Source organism: Chinchilla lanigera, unplaced genomic scaffold (assembly GCF_000276665.1).
Source record: "Chinchilla lanigera isolate Chin_1 unplaced genomic scaffold, ChiLan1.0 scaffold00008, whole genome shotgun sequence".
NCBI lineage: Eukaryota > Metazoa > Chordata > Mammalia > Rodentia > Chinchillidae > Chinchilla > Chinchilla lanigera.
Genome location: NW_004955409.1, coordinates 36,173,338 through 36,186,710, shown reverse-complemented (window position 1 = coordinate 36,186,710; position 13,373 = coordinate 36,173,338). Strand labels below are relative to the sequence as shown.

Below are 13,373 nucleotides of genomic sequence, written 5' to 3'. Positions count from 1 at the left end.
GACGCCAAAGGTCCTCACCGCACAGAGCACGCTAAATGAAGTACAAGGTGCTGGAGAAAATAACTGGTTTTTTTTCTTTAAATTTTGTTTGTTTTTGGTACCGGGAATCAAACTCAGGACCTTGTGCTTGCAAGGGTGGCACTGTGCCAATGAGCTAAATCCCCAGCCTGATGAAAATAATTTTCTGATTTCAATTCCTCCTTTCATCTTCTACACTCCCAACAAGCAGTCATGTTTCAAAGAAAACCCTGATGGCCTTTACTGCTAAAATTGTTCAAAACCAAGGAACAAAATTGAAAACATTTTTTTTCTGTTTGACTTTTTGATACAGGGTCTTGCTGTACAGCTCAGCATATTCTCAGCCACCCAAGTGTTCAGATCACACACCTGTGCACCACACCGTCTCAAGTTCAACGGTTTTCCGGGAGATTTACTGGGCCTTCATCTCTAGCAATGTTTACCTCTAGATCCCTACTCACGCCTACGTCTCTCCCAATCCATTACACATCACACCCTGTAACACACACTTGCAGGCAGCCACAGCCTGTCTATTCCATACGTGTCACAAGCCTCCCTGCCTCTGTGTCACTGAAGGCCGTTACTGTTCCCCGAGGACCTCCTGCTCCACCTGGAAACTGCTGGTCTTGTGCAACAACCACTCCAGTGCCCACTTCTGCTTCAGCCTTTGCCTGGTTTCCTGGGAGCACTGGCTCTGACTTTCTGTGCTACGCCCTAAATGCCTTTCTGCTTGTCCTCACTCCAGACCTGAGTTCAAGAAGCCATCTTTCTTCTTCCCCTTAGGTGTCTCTTGCTCAGCACCGAGTACGCATCAGTGTTTAGGAAGGGCCGATGGAGGCAGCTGGAAAGCAGTCCCCCAGCCTGCGCAGGGGAACCAGCACGTCCCCTTCTCCCAAACCTGTGTGCTCTGGGCCCCGAGCGCTGTCTGCGGCTGCGCGAAGAAAGGCAGAGGGGACCTTCTGGTGCCAGCAGCAGCAGTGAGCATCTGGCCTCCGCTGGTGGCCCACACTTCTGCCTTGCTCTTCGATGGTCGCTCTCAGAGCTCAAGGTCTCAGCCTGTCCCTCCTTTGTGCACCACCTTTTAAGGTGACATCACGGTCAGCTGCAGAGAAACCACTATCACTGCCCATAGCCCAGGGCCGGGCCTGATGTGCTCCTCTTAAAAGGGCCGCTTCATTTCTACTAAATGAAAGGCCGCACCACCCCCAAACTGTCTTGGCTCCCTAAAAGGAAGTGTATTTTGGAAGAGCACCACCAAGTGCAGAGAGAATTCTTCATGACCTCTGCTTCGCACCCTGTGTCACAGGTGTAGAAGGCAGGCCCCGTGGGTGCAACGTGTCACACTTTTGGGCCTCCCACTTTCGGGCCCCTCCTGTCTCCCTGGAGCTATCTCTCTCAATAAAATATTCCTACTCAAAAAACAAAAGTCTCGCACCCTGGTCAGGGCATCTCATGACAACCAGCTGGTCCCAACAGCAAATAGAAACGATCCACACCGTGGAAAGGCATTTTCTGTCACACACGTGTACTTTAATAGAGTACAGATGCACCTGAGAATGCCTTCATCTCCTCTCAGTGTCAGGTGTCCATCGAGGCTCATCCCAGGGCTGGACCTCAGGGCCCAGCGTGGGCCTTTGCGAACGTCTCTAGCCCTTGAGTTAGGGTGTGAAGACTCATCCCGTTCTGGACGTGAATGCAGGTAACACCTAGAAGGAAAAGTCCCATGGCATCAAGCTGTCACAGCTCCCATTCGTACTCTCCCGTTTTGCTGTGTGCCCTGTCATGCAGACTATCCACCCTGTGCATGGTTACTAATCCCTCCCAGGAACCTTCCCTCAGCCCCCAAGGCTAGCGCCACTACCCAGTACCCAGTGTGCTGACATCCACAATATTCCGCTTCTCATCATCAAAGAAGATCATCTGTGAGAAAGGAACTCCAGTCTTCTTATGCAACCTGTTCCAGACAGCCATGGGTAAGCAGCTGGCACTGGGCCCACCCAGCTCCACCCCCCACACACACACACACCTACCTCTCAAAGTGTGTAACCTTGCAGCCTGGATAGATTTCCCGATGAACAAAGTATCTGACAAGGTCAAAGAGCTCCAGTAGCTGGTTGGCCCCTTCTATCTCACCTGTCCTGCAAAAGGGGATAATGGATGGATTTAGGAGGGAAGGGCCAGGCGGTTGAAAGCTAAGTAGAAGCAGCAGAAACCAGTTTGCTCTTTTTCCAGGATGGAGAGACTCCCAAGCCCCTTACTGAACTCCAGTCTTCTGTGCGACCCGGGTTGAATTGCAAGCTTGCACTTTTGCGTTTTAAATTTTTAATTTTTATTAATATATGTTTGTAGTACATAATGATTACTTTCATTGTGGGGAACTGGTACAGGTGGAGAGCACATCGTAATTCTTTTTCTCCTCCATCATTTCATTTTACCCTCTCTTGGTCCCTTCCCCCCCTTTTTAAAGTAGGGAATGAACATAGCTACATCCCGAGACCTTTTTATTTTGAAGGTCTGGACAAATTGCCCAGGCTGGCCTCAGATTTCAGATGCTCCTGCCTCAGCGTCCCGAGTAGCTGGGATGACAAGCCTAGGCCGCTAGCGCGGTTTACCTCCTCAATTATTTCTGACCCAGGATGTCACATGCAAAGTCTCGGTGTGCATGCATCTTCAGTATTAGCAGCGATCGCTGACAGTCTCTCTTCTTACCGTGAAGCGGCCGCCACGGGCACCCCCAGGCCCTGCAGTCGGTCCAGAACCGCGGGCACCTCCGGGTACAGCCGCACGCTCTGACCCCGCCTATCTCGTACAGATCCATCACTGCAGATGGCGAGAGAACGCTCAGGCCGGGCCTGCCCTGCGCCGCCCGGTCCCGTCCTCCCGGTCCCGGCCTCACCTGCTCTGGTGGAACGGAGGGTCTACGTGCGTGTCGACCCAGAAAGGCCAGAGCGTGTAATCTGCGGAGGGAGGAGGGGAAGGTTCGGCCTCGCGGGCGCAGGGCCTGCGCTGCCGCGGGGAGAGGCTCGGGAGAGCGCCCAGTCGGACTCGCCACCCGCCTCTCACCCAGGTCAAAAACTGCGAGCTTTGGGAGCCTCGCCATTGCAGGCCCCCCCCAGGCGCGCGCGCCAGGGGTTCCTCTCCAGCCTGAGCGCTGTGCAGCCGCGGACCGGCCACTGAGAAGCGCCTGCTAGAGCGTCGCCACGCCGGCATCGGGCACCAGCTGGGCGACCGCGCCAGAGCGCCTCCTGGCGCTGGGCTGAGGGTTCCAGGGCACAGGCTCTATGTGTCTTCTCTTCCTTAACCCACACAGCTTTCAGTTTCGCTAGAGAAGCTATGTACTAGAGGCTTTCTTTTGCTTCTTCTTTTATTCCTGTACTGTGGCTTGAACTCTAGGCCCTTGCACTGAGGTAGTACTATACTTTTTTTTAAAAGAACATCTTGCTAAGTAATCATTTGTCCACGCTGAGCTGAAAGTTGGGATCCTCTTGGCTCAGCCAGGTAGTGTTGGGTTTACAGGTGTGCACTAGCACACCTTTTAAGGCTGTCCTCTTGTAGCTGTGTATCTTTTTATCTTCTCAATTCAGAGATATTCCCCTCAAAGCTTACCACTCCTATTTCCATTTTGCTCCACGTCAGCATCTTGAGAATGTAAACTGCAGAGGCATCAGCAGGAGCCCATCCATACGGAGTAGTGTCTGCACCAATGTGCAGTGTTGCCTGCCTGCAGGCTCAGCTACTCCAGGCACAGGTATCATTTGAATCTACAAGTTAGTTGGTAGCTATTCTGGGCAAGAGACCCCATTTCAAAAAACTAAACAAAGCAAAACCCTCGAAAAATGTAGTGTCTATAAAGCCCCTCAAGCCTTCTCAACAAAGCACATTTGTCTAACAAAGGCACATAGGAGAATTTATTCTGGTTTCTCTTGTCCTTAATATCAGTGCTAAGTTGCTAGATGCGTAATGACCCGATGGAAGAGGAAGTCTGATTCCTAGTGTTCCACATTTCCTGTAATATTGCTACCATGGCCAATTTCAAGCTAACAGCAGAGTCACTTAACGTGGAGTTGGGAAGAGGTGCTAATGATCAGCTCCCAGGAGCCAGGGAGAGGTGGCTCTGGCGTCTTGGAGTCTGCCAATCCCTCTCTGAGCCGCAGCCGTTCTGCGGGCCGACTTTTTCCACCTGGTCTAACTGCTTAGCACTGGGCCCAGTTTGATTTCAGTCCCCTTTGTGCAATGAAAGGATGATTCTAGGAGGCTAGGACATATTTTATTGACAACCAGGGACACAGCCATGAGAAAGGGAAGCGCACAGGACTGCAAACTAAAACCCAATAGCCAGCGAGGGCCCTTTGGGCCAGGAACACTGCATCCTGGGGTCCTCACGGTGTCCCACCAGTAGACACACACGACTGGGCAGCCAAGACGGGGGCAACGGCTCGGGTGTCCCAGCCAGTGACAGAATATACACTTCACTATGAGCGACAGGGTAAGGAGGGGCAGTGGAAGGAAGACTCATCATTGCCTAAGACCACCTCCTCCTCTCAGAGCCAACACCAGGTGGAGGACAGAACCACCTAGAATCTTGTAGTCAGCTGCTGTCTTCTCATCATTCCTGCAGGGAGGGAAAAAGCATTAGAAATACCATCTAGAGCAGTGTTTAACCTTTCGTGGATCTCTTTGGTACTTGGATGAGAAAAGAATTCTATCTTTTATTTTTACTAACTCCTGTCATATTTTTCTTTTCTACATAGGCAAAAAATATAGCACTGTAGTATTAGCAAGGAATAACTCGTTAATAGAAAGTAGGTATTTTCATATTATATATCAACTGTTTATAGGTATCTTGAAAACTATAGCAGTTATTAGACCCACGTTTTAGTCTTAGTTTATTTCTTTTGGCAGGGGATCTTGGTAGGTAGTGCAAGCTGGCCTTAAACTCCCAGCAATCCTCCTGTCTCAGCTTCCTGAGTACTGAGATTACGGGAATGTGCCACTATACCCAGCAGATCTTATTTATTTTTTTATTTTTAATGCTTAGGTACCAGGAATTGAACTCAGGACCTTATGCTTGCCAGGCAGGCACTTGTGCCACTGAGCTACATCCCCGGCCCCCTTACTTAATTTATTAACCAGAAAACACAAGCTAAGGTGTTGAAGGGAGGATAGGAGAATGGGGGAAAAAAAGAATTAAAAAAAAAAAGTATAAAAAGCTGGAGATGTAGCTCACTGGTAAGCACTCCTGGGTTTGATCCTAGTACTGAAAAAATAAGCCAAGAAAACAACAAAGAAGCAAACCCAATGCACCTCCAGTATGTGCTTCCTCATCTCACACAAGATTGCTCCGGCTGGGTGTAGTGGCACATACCTGTAATCCCAGCACTCGGGAGGCTGAAGCAGGAGGATTGCCATGAGTTTGGGCTACATAGTGAGTCCAAGTCCAACCTGAACTACACAGTGAGACTCTGTCTCATAAAAAAACAAAAAGTAAAACAAAACAATACAAACATTGCCATGCCCTCATTCTCCTTTCAGACTCACATCTGTTTGCCACTATAGATGAGCCGCTGCTGTTGTGGCGGGATTCCCTCTTTCTCCTCTACGCGCTCCTTGATTCGCTCCACCTTAAGAGGCACAAGTGGTTAGAAGCGGTTAGAAGCTTGTGGACAGAACCACGGAAACAGAAAGAACATGGGCTAAGCAGACTGAATGGGATTAAACGGAACAGACTCCTACGCAGTTTCAAATAAGAGTAGAAGAGAAGGGCAGAGGGAGGCGCTGGGCATACATCACCTTGTCTGTGGGTTCAATGTCAATCTCAATCTCCTTTCCGGTCAGCGTCTGAAACAGATGAAGGTCTCATAAGTCCTACATCTAAAAAGAAAATTTCTAGGTAAAACTTCCTATCCTGGTCTTTAGGGATCTGTTGTCTTGTAAGAGATGCACATTTCCAGAAACTGTTTTTTGAGGCAGAGTCTCATTATGTAGTTTGTGCTGGCCTAGAACTCACTATGTAGCCCAGGCTGGCCTCAAATCATGGTGATCCTCCTGCTTCTGCCTCCCAAGGGCTGGGATTACAGGCGAACACCACCACGCTTGGCTTGCAGGACCTCTGGTTTGGAGAATCAGCAGGTCTGAACGTACTTGTGTTCAGCAAAGAGTTTCATGCTGTGGTTTCTTTTTTCTCCCTTTAAGTCTTGGGGATTAAAGCCAGGGCCTTCACGCTGAGTTACAGTCCCAGGCCTTTGTATTTTGAGAAAGGGTCTCCCTAAGCCACTAAGTTACTCAAGCTAGGCTCCAATTTGAGATCCTCCTGCCTCAGCCACCAAGTGTATTGGAATTATAGGCATGTGTTACCGTATCCCACAGCTATGGACAATTTAAAAAAAAATTTAGTTTTTGTTTTTTTGAGAAAGGGGTCTCACTATGTAACTCAGCCTGGCGTTGCTGACCTCGAACTTGTGGCATTCTTCCTGAGTGCTGAGATACAAGTGTGTGCCACCACACCTGACAATTTAAAAAGAAATTTTTTTTTATTACTACACGTTTGCACTGCACTGTGCCCATCCTACCCTGAATGTACCCCATCTCGTCTGCACTGCAGTGATTACACTGTACATTCATTTAGGGGTTGATACATGTTCATAACACATCTGAATTCTTTTTATTTCCCCTTCTCCCTTCCGTCCGTGTCTCAGTCCTCTCCCCCTGTAAAAGCTGTATCTCTATTTTCCTATTATCTTTCCTGTCTGTTGCTTTAAGTCATTTACTTTGGGTTTCTCATATAAGAGAAACTATGTGATATTTAAGCTTGTGTTTTGTGATTTATTTCACTCAACATTATGGTCTAAAGTTTCATCCAAAACTTCAAGGACCTTTAATATAAGATCTCTTCCTGTATGATGCCAGGACTTATCCTCAATGCACTTTATTAAGACTTCCATTACTACCAATTGCAGCAAGTCGTTTAAATGTTAACTTTTCCAGCCTCATTCCAAATTCCTAAAGGACAAAGACTGTTCAATTTATCTTCCTAGTCCAAACGCAAAGCAGTTTCTGATATATAAGCTGTCAATAAATACTTGTGGAAGGGCTAAAAGTACTGATGATCATTTTGTAATCACAGTTAACATTTACTATACTTTCTGAGGAAGAAAAACCATGCCTAGTGTCTTACATGCATCATCACTCTTAATCCTCCCAAGAATTTGTTTATTTTTGTTATTTTGAGACAGGGTTTAGTACGTTCTTCAGGTTGGCATAGACTTGTGATCCCCCTGCCTCAGCCTCCTGAGAGCTGGGACTACAGGTGTGTGCCACTATGACCAACTTCCTATTTCCTTCAAAAAACCAGGCAAGGGGAGTTTTTTTTTATTTTTTATTTTTTGGTTTTTGGTTTTTCTCCGGTACCGGGAACCGAACTCACGACGTTGCGCATGCCAGGCAGGCGCTTTTGCCGCTGAGCTAAATCCCCAGCCCCCCAGGCAAGGGGAGTTTTGTGAGTATAAGTAAAATAGACTATCCATGAGATGGTAATTTTTGAAGCTTGGTGAAAGATATACAAGCCCTTCTCTTTGTTGTAGGTATGAAATCATCAGCCTCCAGCCAGGTGTGGTGGCACACATCTGTAATCCCAGCCCTCAGGAGGCTGACGCAGGAAGACTGCTGGGAGTTTGAGGCTATCCTGGACTACACAGTGAGACTCTCTCTCAAAAAACTAAAAACAAAAAAACCAAGCCAGGCGTGGTGGTGCATGAGTGTAATGCCAGCACTCGGGAGGCTGACAGGAGGATCACTGTGAGTTTGAGGCCAGCCTGGGATACAAAGTGAGCTCAAGGTCAGCATGAACTGCATAGCGGGACCCTGTCTAAAAAAAAAAATTCAGCCTCCCAAATAGCTGAGATTACAGCTTTGTACCACTATGCCCAGCTTACAAAATATTCTTGATCATGTCAATCTGGATGTGTTTGCTCAAATATGATCACTATGGCCTGGCAGTACATTCAGTGCTATTTAACAATATCTGCTCTCTCCTGAGAGAGCCCTACACACTAGAGAGATGGAAAAGAAGCAGTTCAGCCTTGCCAACAACCTTCTTCAAGTGAGGGTTTACAACCAAGAGATGTGATACAAAACAGAAGAAACTAGTATGGAAGGAAGTGTCACATTGAGTATTACTATCAAATATAAGGGCCAATGATAAAGTGCCAGGGTGAGTGAAAACTAATTGCTCAGTTTAAGCCTGACTGGGACGAGACCCCCAGAAACACTGATGACTGAGATCGGCAAAAGTTAGCAAGGGTGTGGGGCAATTAGGAAGGTTAGACACTATAGGAAGGTAAAATGGTCCCACTTCTTGGAGAACAGTTTACAATTTCTTTTTAGTTACATGTATTTCTGATGTTACCTAGTAATTCTGTTCCTAGGATTTTTGTTTGTTTGTTTTTTGAGACAGGGTCTTGCTATGTAGCCCTGGCTGGCCTCAAACTCACAGCAACCCTTCCGCCTCAGCCTCCCAAACGCTGGGATTACAGGCGTGCACCATTGTGCCTGGCCTGTTCCTAGGTATTTATCCAAAGGAAATGAGAACATTTGCTACAAAAAGACTTATATAACAATGTTCTGAGAAACCTTACTCATAAAAAGCAGAAACTGGAAATCCAAATGCCGATAAAGAGAATGTACAAATTATGATATAATCATCTAACAGAACACTATTCAGTAATAAGAAGGAACAACAGAAACGACAGACATTATGCTAGGAGACACTAAATATAATAACCTATATTGTATAATTTCATTTATACAAAGTTCTAGAACAAGTGAAACTAACCTATGGAACTTTTGAGGGGTAGTGGTGAAAAAAATATATATATATTTGGAGACAGGGTTCCAAATTCAGGCTGGCCTTGAACTAACAGCATTCCTCCTGCCTCAGCCTCCCGAGTGCTGAGATTACAGGCCTGTGCCACCACGCCCAGCTTTTAATGAGTTTTTAACAACAGCATAAATTTGAGTAACTACAAATTTAAAAATATTTTCACTGAGCCAGGTGTGGTGGTACATGCCTATGATCTCAGCACTTGAGAGGTTGAGGTAAGAGGATCACCATGAGTTCGAGGCCAGCCTGTACTACATAGCAAGATCGTATCTCAAAACAAAACAAACCTTCATAAAATCCAACTCTTAAGAATTGTGCCGGGGCTGGGAATATAGCTCAGTGGCACAAGCACCTGCCTGGCAAGCGTAAGATCCTCAGTTCAATTCCTGGTACCAAAAAAACCCAAAAGAATTGTGCCTATTCCTAGGCATGGTGGCATTCTGGGAGGCTGAAGTAGGATACCAAGTTTGTGCCCAACCTGGGGAAATTAGTGACTTAGCTAGACCCTGTCTCAAAATAAAAAATAAGGGGCTGGGGATTTAGCTCAGTGGCATAGCGCCTGCCTGGCAAGTGCAAGGTCATGAGTTCGATTCCTGGTACCAGAAGAAAAAACAAAAACAAATAAACAAACAAAAAATAAATAAATAAAAAATAAAAAGGGGTTGGGATGTAGGTCAGTGTGAAGGCTCTGGGTTCAACCCTCAGTACTGGAAGAAAAAAAAAAGATTGAGAGAAATGGGCTCAGATAGCAAAGACAACTTTGCCAAAGTAATCTGCAACAGGAAACCAATGCAGATCTGGGTAAGGCAGTGATAGGATGAAAAAAAAGCTGAAGGAAGATGTGTACAATACGGTTCTGTATGCCATATCTTGGTTTAAACTACACACTTTAGAGAGGGGATGGCGGTAGGAAAACCTGGTTGGCAGTATCACAGAGAAATAAAGATATGACCAGAATGAGGGTAATAGGAAGAAAAATAAGCAGAAATTGGTCTCATTAAAAATGAGGTCCTATAAAAGGGAAATCATGCTAAAGAATTATAGTCCAGATACCAGGCAGACTGATTAATGGGGTTATCATGAGGTGGGCATAGGGAAGATGACAGGACCACAGAAATGAAGTGACAGAATTTACATGAGGAAGGAGTTAACTGTAAAGGATTACAGAGACATACACAAGAGGTCAGTTACATCCAGATGTGGTACATAGCTGTAATCCCTGATGCTCTGGAGGCTAAGACAGGAAGATCACAAGCTTACAGCCAACATGGGCAACAGCAAAATAAATACAGCTCAGTGCACCTAGGGTTCAATGCCCAGTAATACTAAAAAAGGAAACGAGTAAACCACTACAGAGATTAAAATTGATATATAAATAATACACAAAAGAACCCTAACAAAAGGTACATTTATATTGTGATTAAAAGCTTACTAACTGCTTTCATATGCATTTAATGAATAAAGAAATGCAGAGCCAGGAGTGGTGGCCCAAAGCTCTAATCCCAGCATCTGGAAGCCTGAGGCAGGAGGATTATTGCAGGTTTGAGGTCAGCCTGGGCTCCATAGTGAGTTCAAGGCCAGCCTGAACTACACAGTGAGAACAAGTCTCCAGACATGCAGGGATAAACCGGGCGTGGTGGCGCCTGTAATCCCAGCACTTGGGAGCCTGAGGCAGGAGGATCGTTACAAATTTGGGACCAGCCTGGGCTACAAAGTGAGCTCAAGGTGAGCCTGAACTGCATAGCGAGACCGTCTCAAAAAGACCAAAAAAAAAAAAAAAAAAAAAAAAAAAAAAAAAAAAATGCAGGGAAGAAAAAAAAAAGAAAAGAAAAAGGAAAGGAAAGAAATGCAGCAAAAAAAGTAAAGGTACAGGACAGACAGATCTGTTAGAAAGCAAAAAGTATAGAAAGAAGACTGGCAATTATAAGCCAGGAGTAAATAAAATTAGATTCAAAGAAAGAGACAAAATCTAAAACCTTGCTATTCAAAGCACAGCTATTCTGTGGACCAGCACAGCTCCTGGCACTTTTACAATGTACATTCCTGTGCCTGATCCAACCCACAAAATCAGAAGCAGCATTTCAGCAAGACCCACAGGCAGTTCTTATGCACTGTGAAGTTTGAGAAGTCCATCTGAAAAACTATTTATTTTACTTTTAGAAACAGGGTCTCACTGTGTAGTCTAGGTTGGTGTTGAACTCACTATGTAGCCCAAGCTGGCCTCAAACTCGCAGCAATCCTCCTTCAGTCTCCCGAGTGCAGAGATTACAGGCATTTGGAACCAGGCCTGGCTTGGAACACTGTATTATTTAAACTGTAGATCTCAACCCATCAGTGAATAATGAACCTAATTAAATGGAAAATATCACAAGTGTGTCACACATAGTAAGTTGTTTTGTCTGAAAAGGCCATGGCTAAACTTTCTTAGTGTGAGTTTAAATAATTAAAATCTTTAGCTGGGGATGGTGGCACAGGCTTATGAACCCAGCACTCTGGGAGGGTGAGACATGAGGACACTCTGGGAAGGTGAGGCAAGAGGATTGCAAGTTCAAGCCCAGCAGGGGCAACTTGGCAAGACTATGTCCCAAAATCAAAAAGTAAAAAAGGGAAGGGATGTTGCTCAGTGCCAAGGCCCTGGGTTCAATTCCCAATAGTAATAATAATTTTTAAAACACAGCAAAAACTGGGAATGGTGGTGCATGCCTGTAATCCAAGCACTCGGGAGGTTGAGGCAGGAGGATTGCTGGGCTACATAGCAAGATCCTGTTAAGGCCAGCCTGGGCTACATAGCAAGATCCTGTCTCAAAGAAAAACAAATAACAAAAAAATCCACAGTAAAAGCACAGTAATGAGCTCTTCTTTCAACCAAGACATGAAAATGCATAAGCATTTGTTAGTGTTTCTCAAAATTCTGACAATGAATCACATTAAGAAATACATATGGACTAGTAACACGTGTGTCATACAAAACAAAAACAAGTTTCACAAAATAATCCCCTTACCTAGCCATGTACTCTATTTTCTATACTTTTAAAAGGGTGCTTAGGAGCTGGGTATATAGCTCAGTGGCGTAAGCGCCTGCCTGGCAAGAGGAAGGTCGAGAGTTCGATTCCCGGTACCAAAAAAAATAAAAGCCATAGATTCTTTTATAAATCACCACTCAAAACTTACAAAATAATGATCTTCTACATAATTTGGGGCCTCAAGCCTTAGCTAGGAGGTATTTTGAAAATACTGCAGAAAAGAAATTTAAGAATTGTGATTAGAGAGCTGAGCATGGTGGTTCACCTCCTGTACTCCCAGCACTCCGGAGGCTGAAGCATGAGGATCACCGTGAAATCGATACCAGCCTGGGCTAAGAGTGAGTTCAAGACCAGCCTGAACTACAAAAAGAAAACCTTGTCTCAAAAGAAGAAAAAAAAAAAAAAAAAAAAAAAAAAAAAGCCAAATTGCTACTATGTAGAGAAAACAGCCGACGAAATGATAGACCTAGTTATAAAAAGGCTAAGTAGTGTTAAACTGCATCTGTTATCAGGGTTCCCCCCCTCCCCAAGTTCCAAAAAAGCATCGGTAACTAGCTTCAGCCAAGGAAGCGAGGCTGGTTCTCGATGCCTCGTTCAGAAAGGCAGGTGCTGACTGAGCACAGAAGGTTGGCTGTGATACCACACCTTGCCAACTATACCAGCAGTGTCCCAGCCTAGCCATTGGGAGGGCCCAGTTTCTCAGGCTAATATTTTAGCGCTGCGCTCGAAGCAGCCTATGTTAGGGACTGAGAGAAGCAGGTAACCTGGAAAGGAAGAATGGAGCGCAGAGCTTTTTCCAAGAATCCGAGACGGGGAAACCAAGCTGCTGCTAGGCCTTCTCTATGGCTGCGGGGGTTCGAAAAGAAGAGCCCGGAGAAAAGCGGTTTCCTGCTGGGTCATAGCAGTCCCGGCGAGAGAGCAGAGACCGCAGAGACCCCGGCTCTTCAAGCGGGGCAATTCTGCGGCTCTCAAAGCTCTCGGGGGTCCCTCTGTTTCCCACCGCGCCCCGCGCGGCACCCCGAGGCTGCCTGCGCCCTCCGGGCTTAGGAGAAGCGTGTCTGGCTGTCCCCACTTCTCCCTTGAGGCGCGGAGGCCAGCCAGGTGCCACTGAGTTTTGGATAGCTTGAAAATTCTCCCACCTTCACTTTAATTAGCATCTTCTTCCTCGGTTGAGGTTGCAAGCGGATAAATTCGTGCGTCTCCCGCTGCGGGCACAGCTGCGGCTTCCCAGCACGCCTAGGAAAGTCACTTCTGCTTCCGGGTCACGCGGCGGCTCCACCTCCCCCTTCGTTCAGCAGGGTTCACGACTCGAGAAGGAGCTCTCGTTATGTTTCAATGACGTCGTAAATAAAAGGAAGGCAGCCACCTTAGTTACAGCAGTGATGAAGCCCCACGATTATCTGAGTTTCTACCAAGCTAAGGATAGCAAGAAGCTGGGACCGAAGGGACCACTT

At 46.2% G+C, this 13,373-nt stretch overlaps 2 protein-coding genes across 3 annotated transcripts; both read right to left on the bottom strand.

Moving 5' to 3' along the window:
- Window positions 1-1,526: 1,526 nt before the first annotated feature.
- On the bottom strand, window positions 1,527-3,597 carry Mdp1 (magnesium-dependent phosphatase 1). 2 transcript variants are annotated; one of them, XM_005377022.2, is made up of 6 exons: window positions 3,082-3,597; window positions 2,915-2,975; window positions 2,728-2,838; window positions 2,049-2,156; window positions 1,900-1,972; window positions 1,527-1,724 (listed from the first exon to the last, which is right to left on the bottom strand). In XM_005377022.2, exons 1-6 carry the CDS (start codon window positions 3,116-3,118, stop codon window positions 1,692-1,694), a joined length of 423 nt encoding a protein of 140 aa, XP_005377079.1. In that variant the 5' UTR covers window positions 3,119-3,597; the 3' UTR covers window positions 1,527-1,691. The 2 variants fall into 2 exon arrangements, with proteins under 2 accessions (XP_005377079.1, XP_005377078.1); XM_005377021.2 differs by having other exon boundaries at window positions 1,887-1,972; window positions 3,082-3,592.
- A 669-nt stretch (window positions 3,598-4,266) lies between these two features.
- Nedd8 (neural precursor cell expressed, developmentally down-regulated 8) lies at window positions 4,267-13,178 on the bottom strand. Its single transcript, XM_005377023.1, has 4 exons — window positions 13,059-13,178; window positions 5,809-5,856; window positions 5,557-5,639; window positions 4,267-4,630 (listed from the first exon to the last, which is right to left on the bottom strand). Exons 1-4 carry the CDS (start codon window positions 13,074-13,076, stop codon window positions 4,534-4,536), a joined length of 246 nt encoding a protein of 81 aa, XP_005377080.1. The 5' UTR covers window positions 13,077-13,178; the 3' UTR covers window positions 4,267-4,533.
- Between the last annotated feature and the right edge of the window lie 195 nt (window positions 13,179-13,373).

Bases quoted from the DNA above. Each gene is read 5' to 3' on its own strand.
- Mdp1 (XM_005377021.2), bottom strand. From the start codon at position 3,118: ATGGCGAGGCTCCCAAAGCTCGCAGTTTTTGACCTGG. The intron at 2,839-2,914 runs GTGAGGCCGGGA...CGCCATCTGCAG, and splicing joins CCTCCGTTCCACCAGAGCAG to TGATGGATCTGTACGAGATA. The intron at 1,725-1,886 runs GTACTGGGTAGT...TTTTCCTTCTAG, and splicing joins TGTGGATGTCAGCACACTGG to GTGTTACCTGCATTCACGTC.
- Nedd8 (XM_005377023.1), bottom strand. The intron at 5,640-5,808 runs GTGATGTATGCC...GTGCCTCTTAAG, and splicing joins ACATTGAACCCACAGACAAG to GTGGAGCGAATCAAGGAGCG. The intron at 4,631-5,556 runs GTGAGTCTGAAA...CCCTCCCTGCAG, and splicing joins ATCTATAGTGGCAAACAGAT to GAATGATGAGAAGACAGCAG.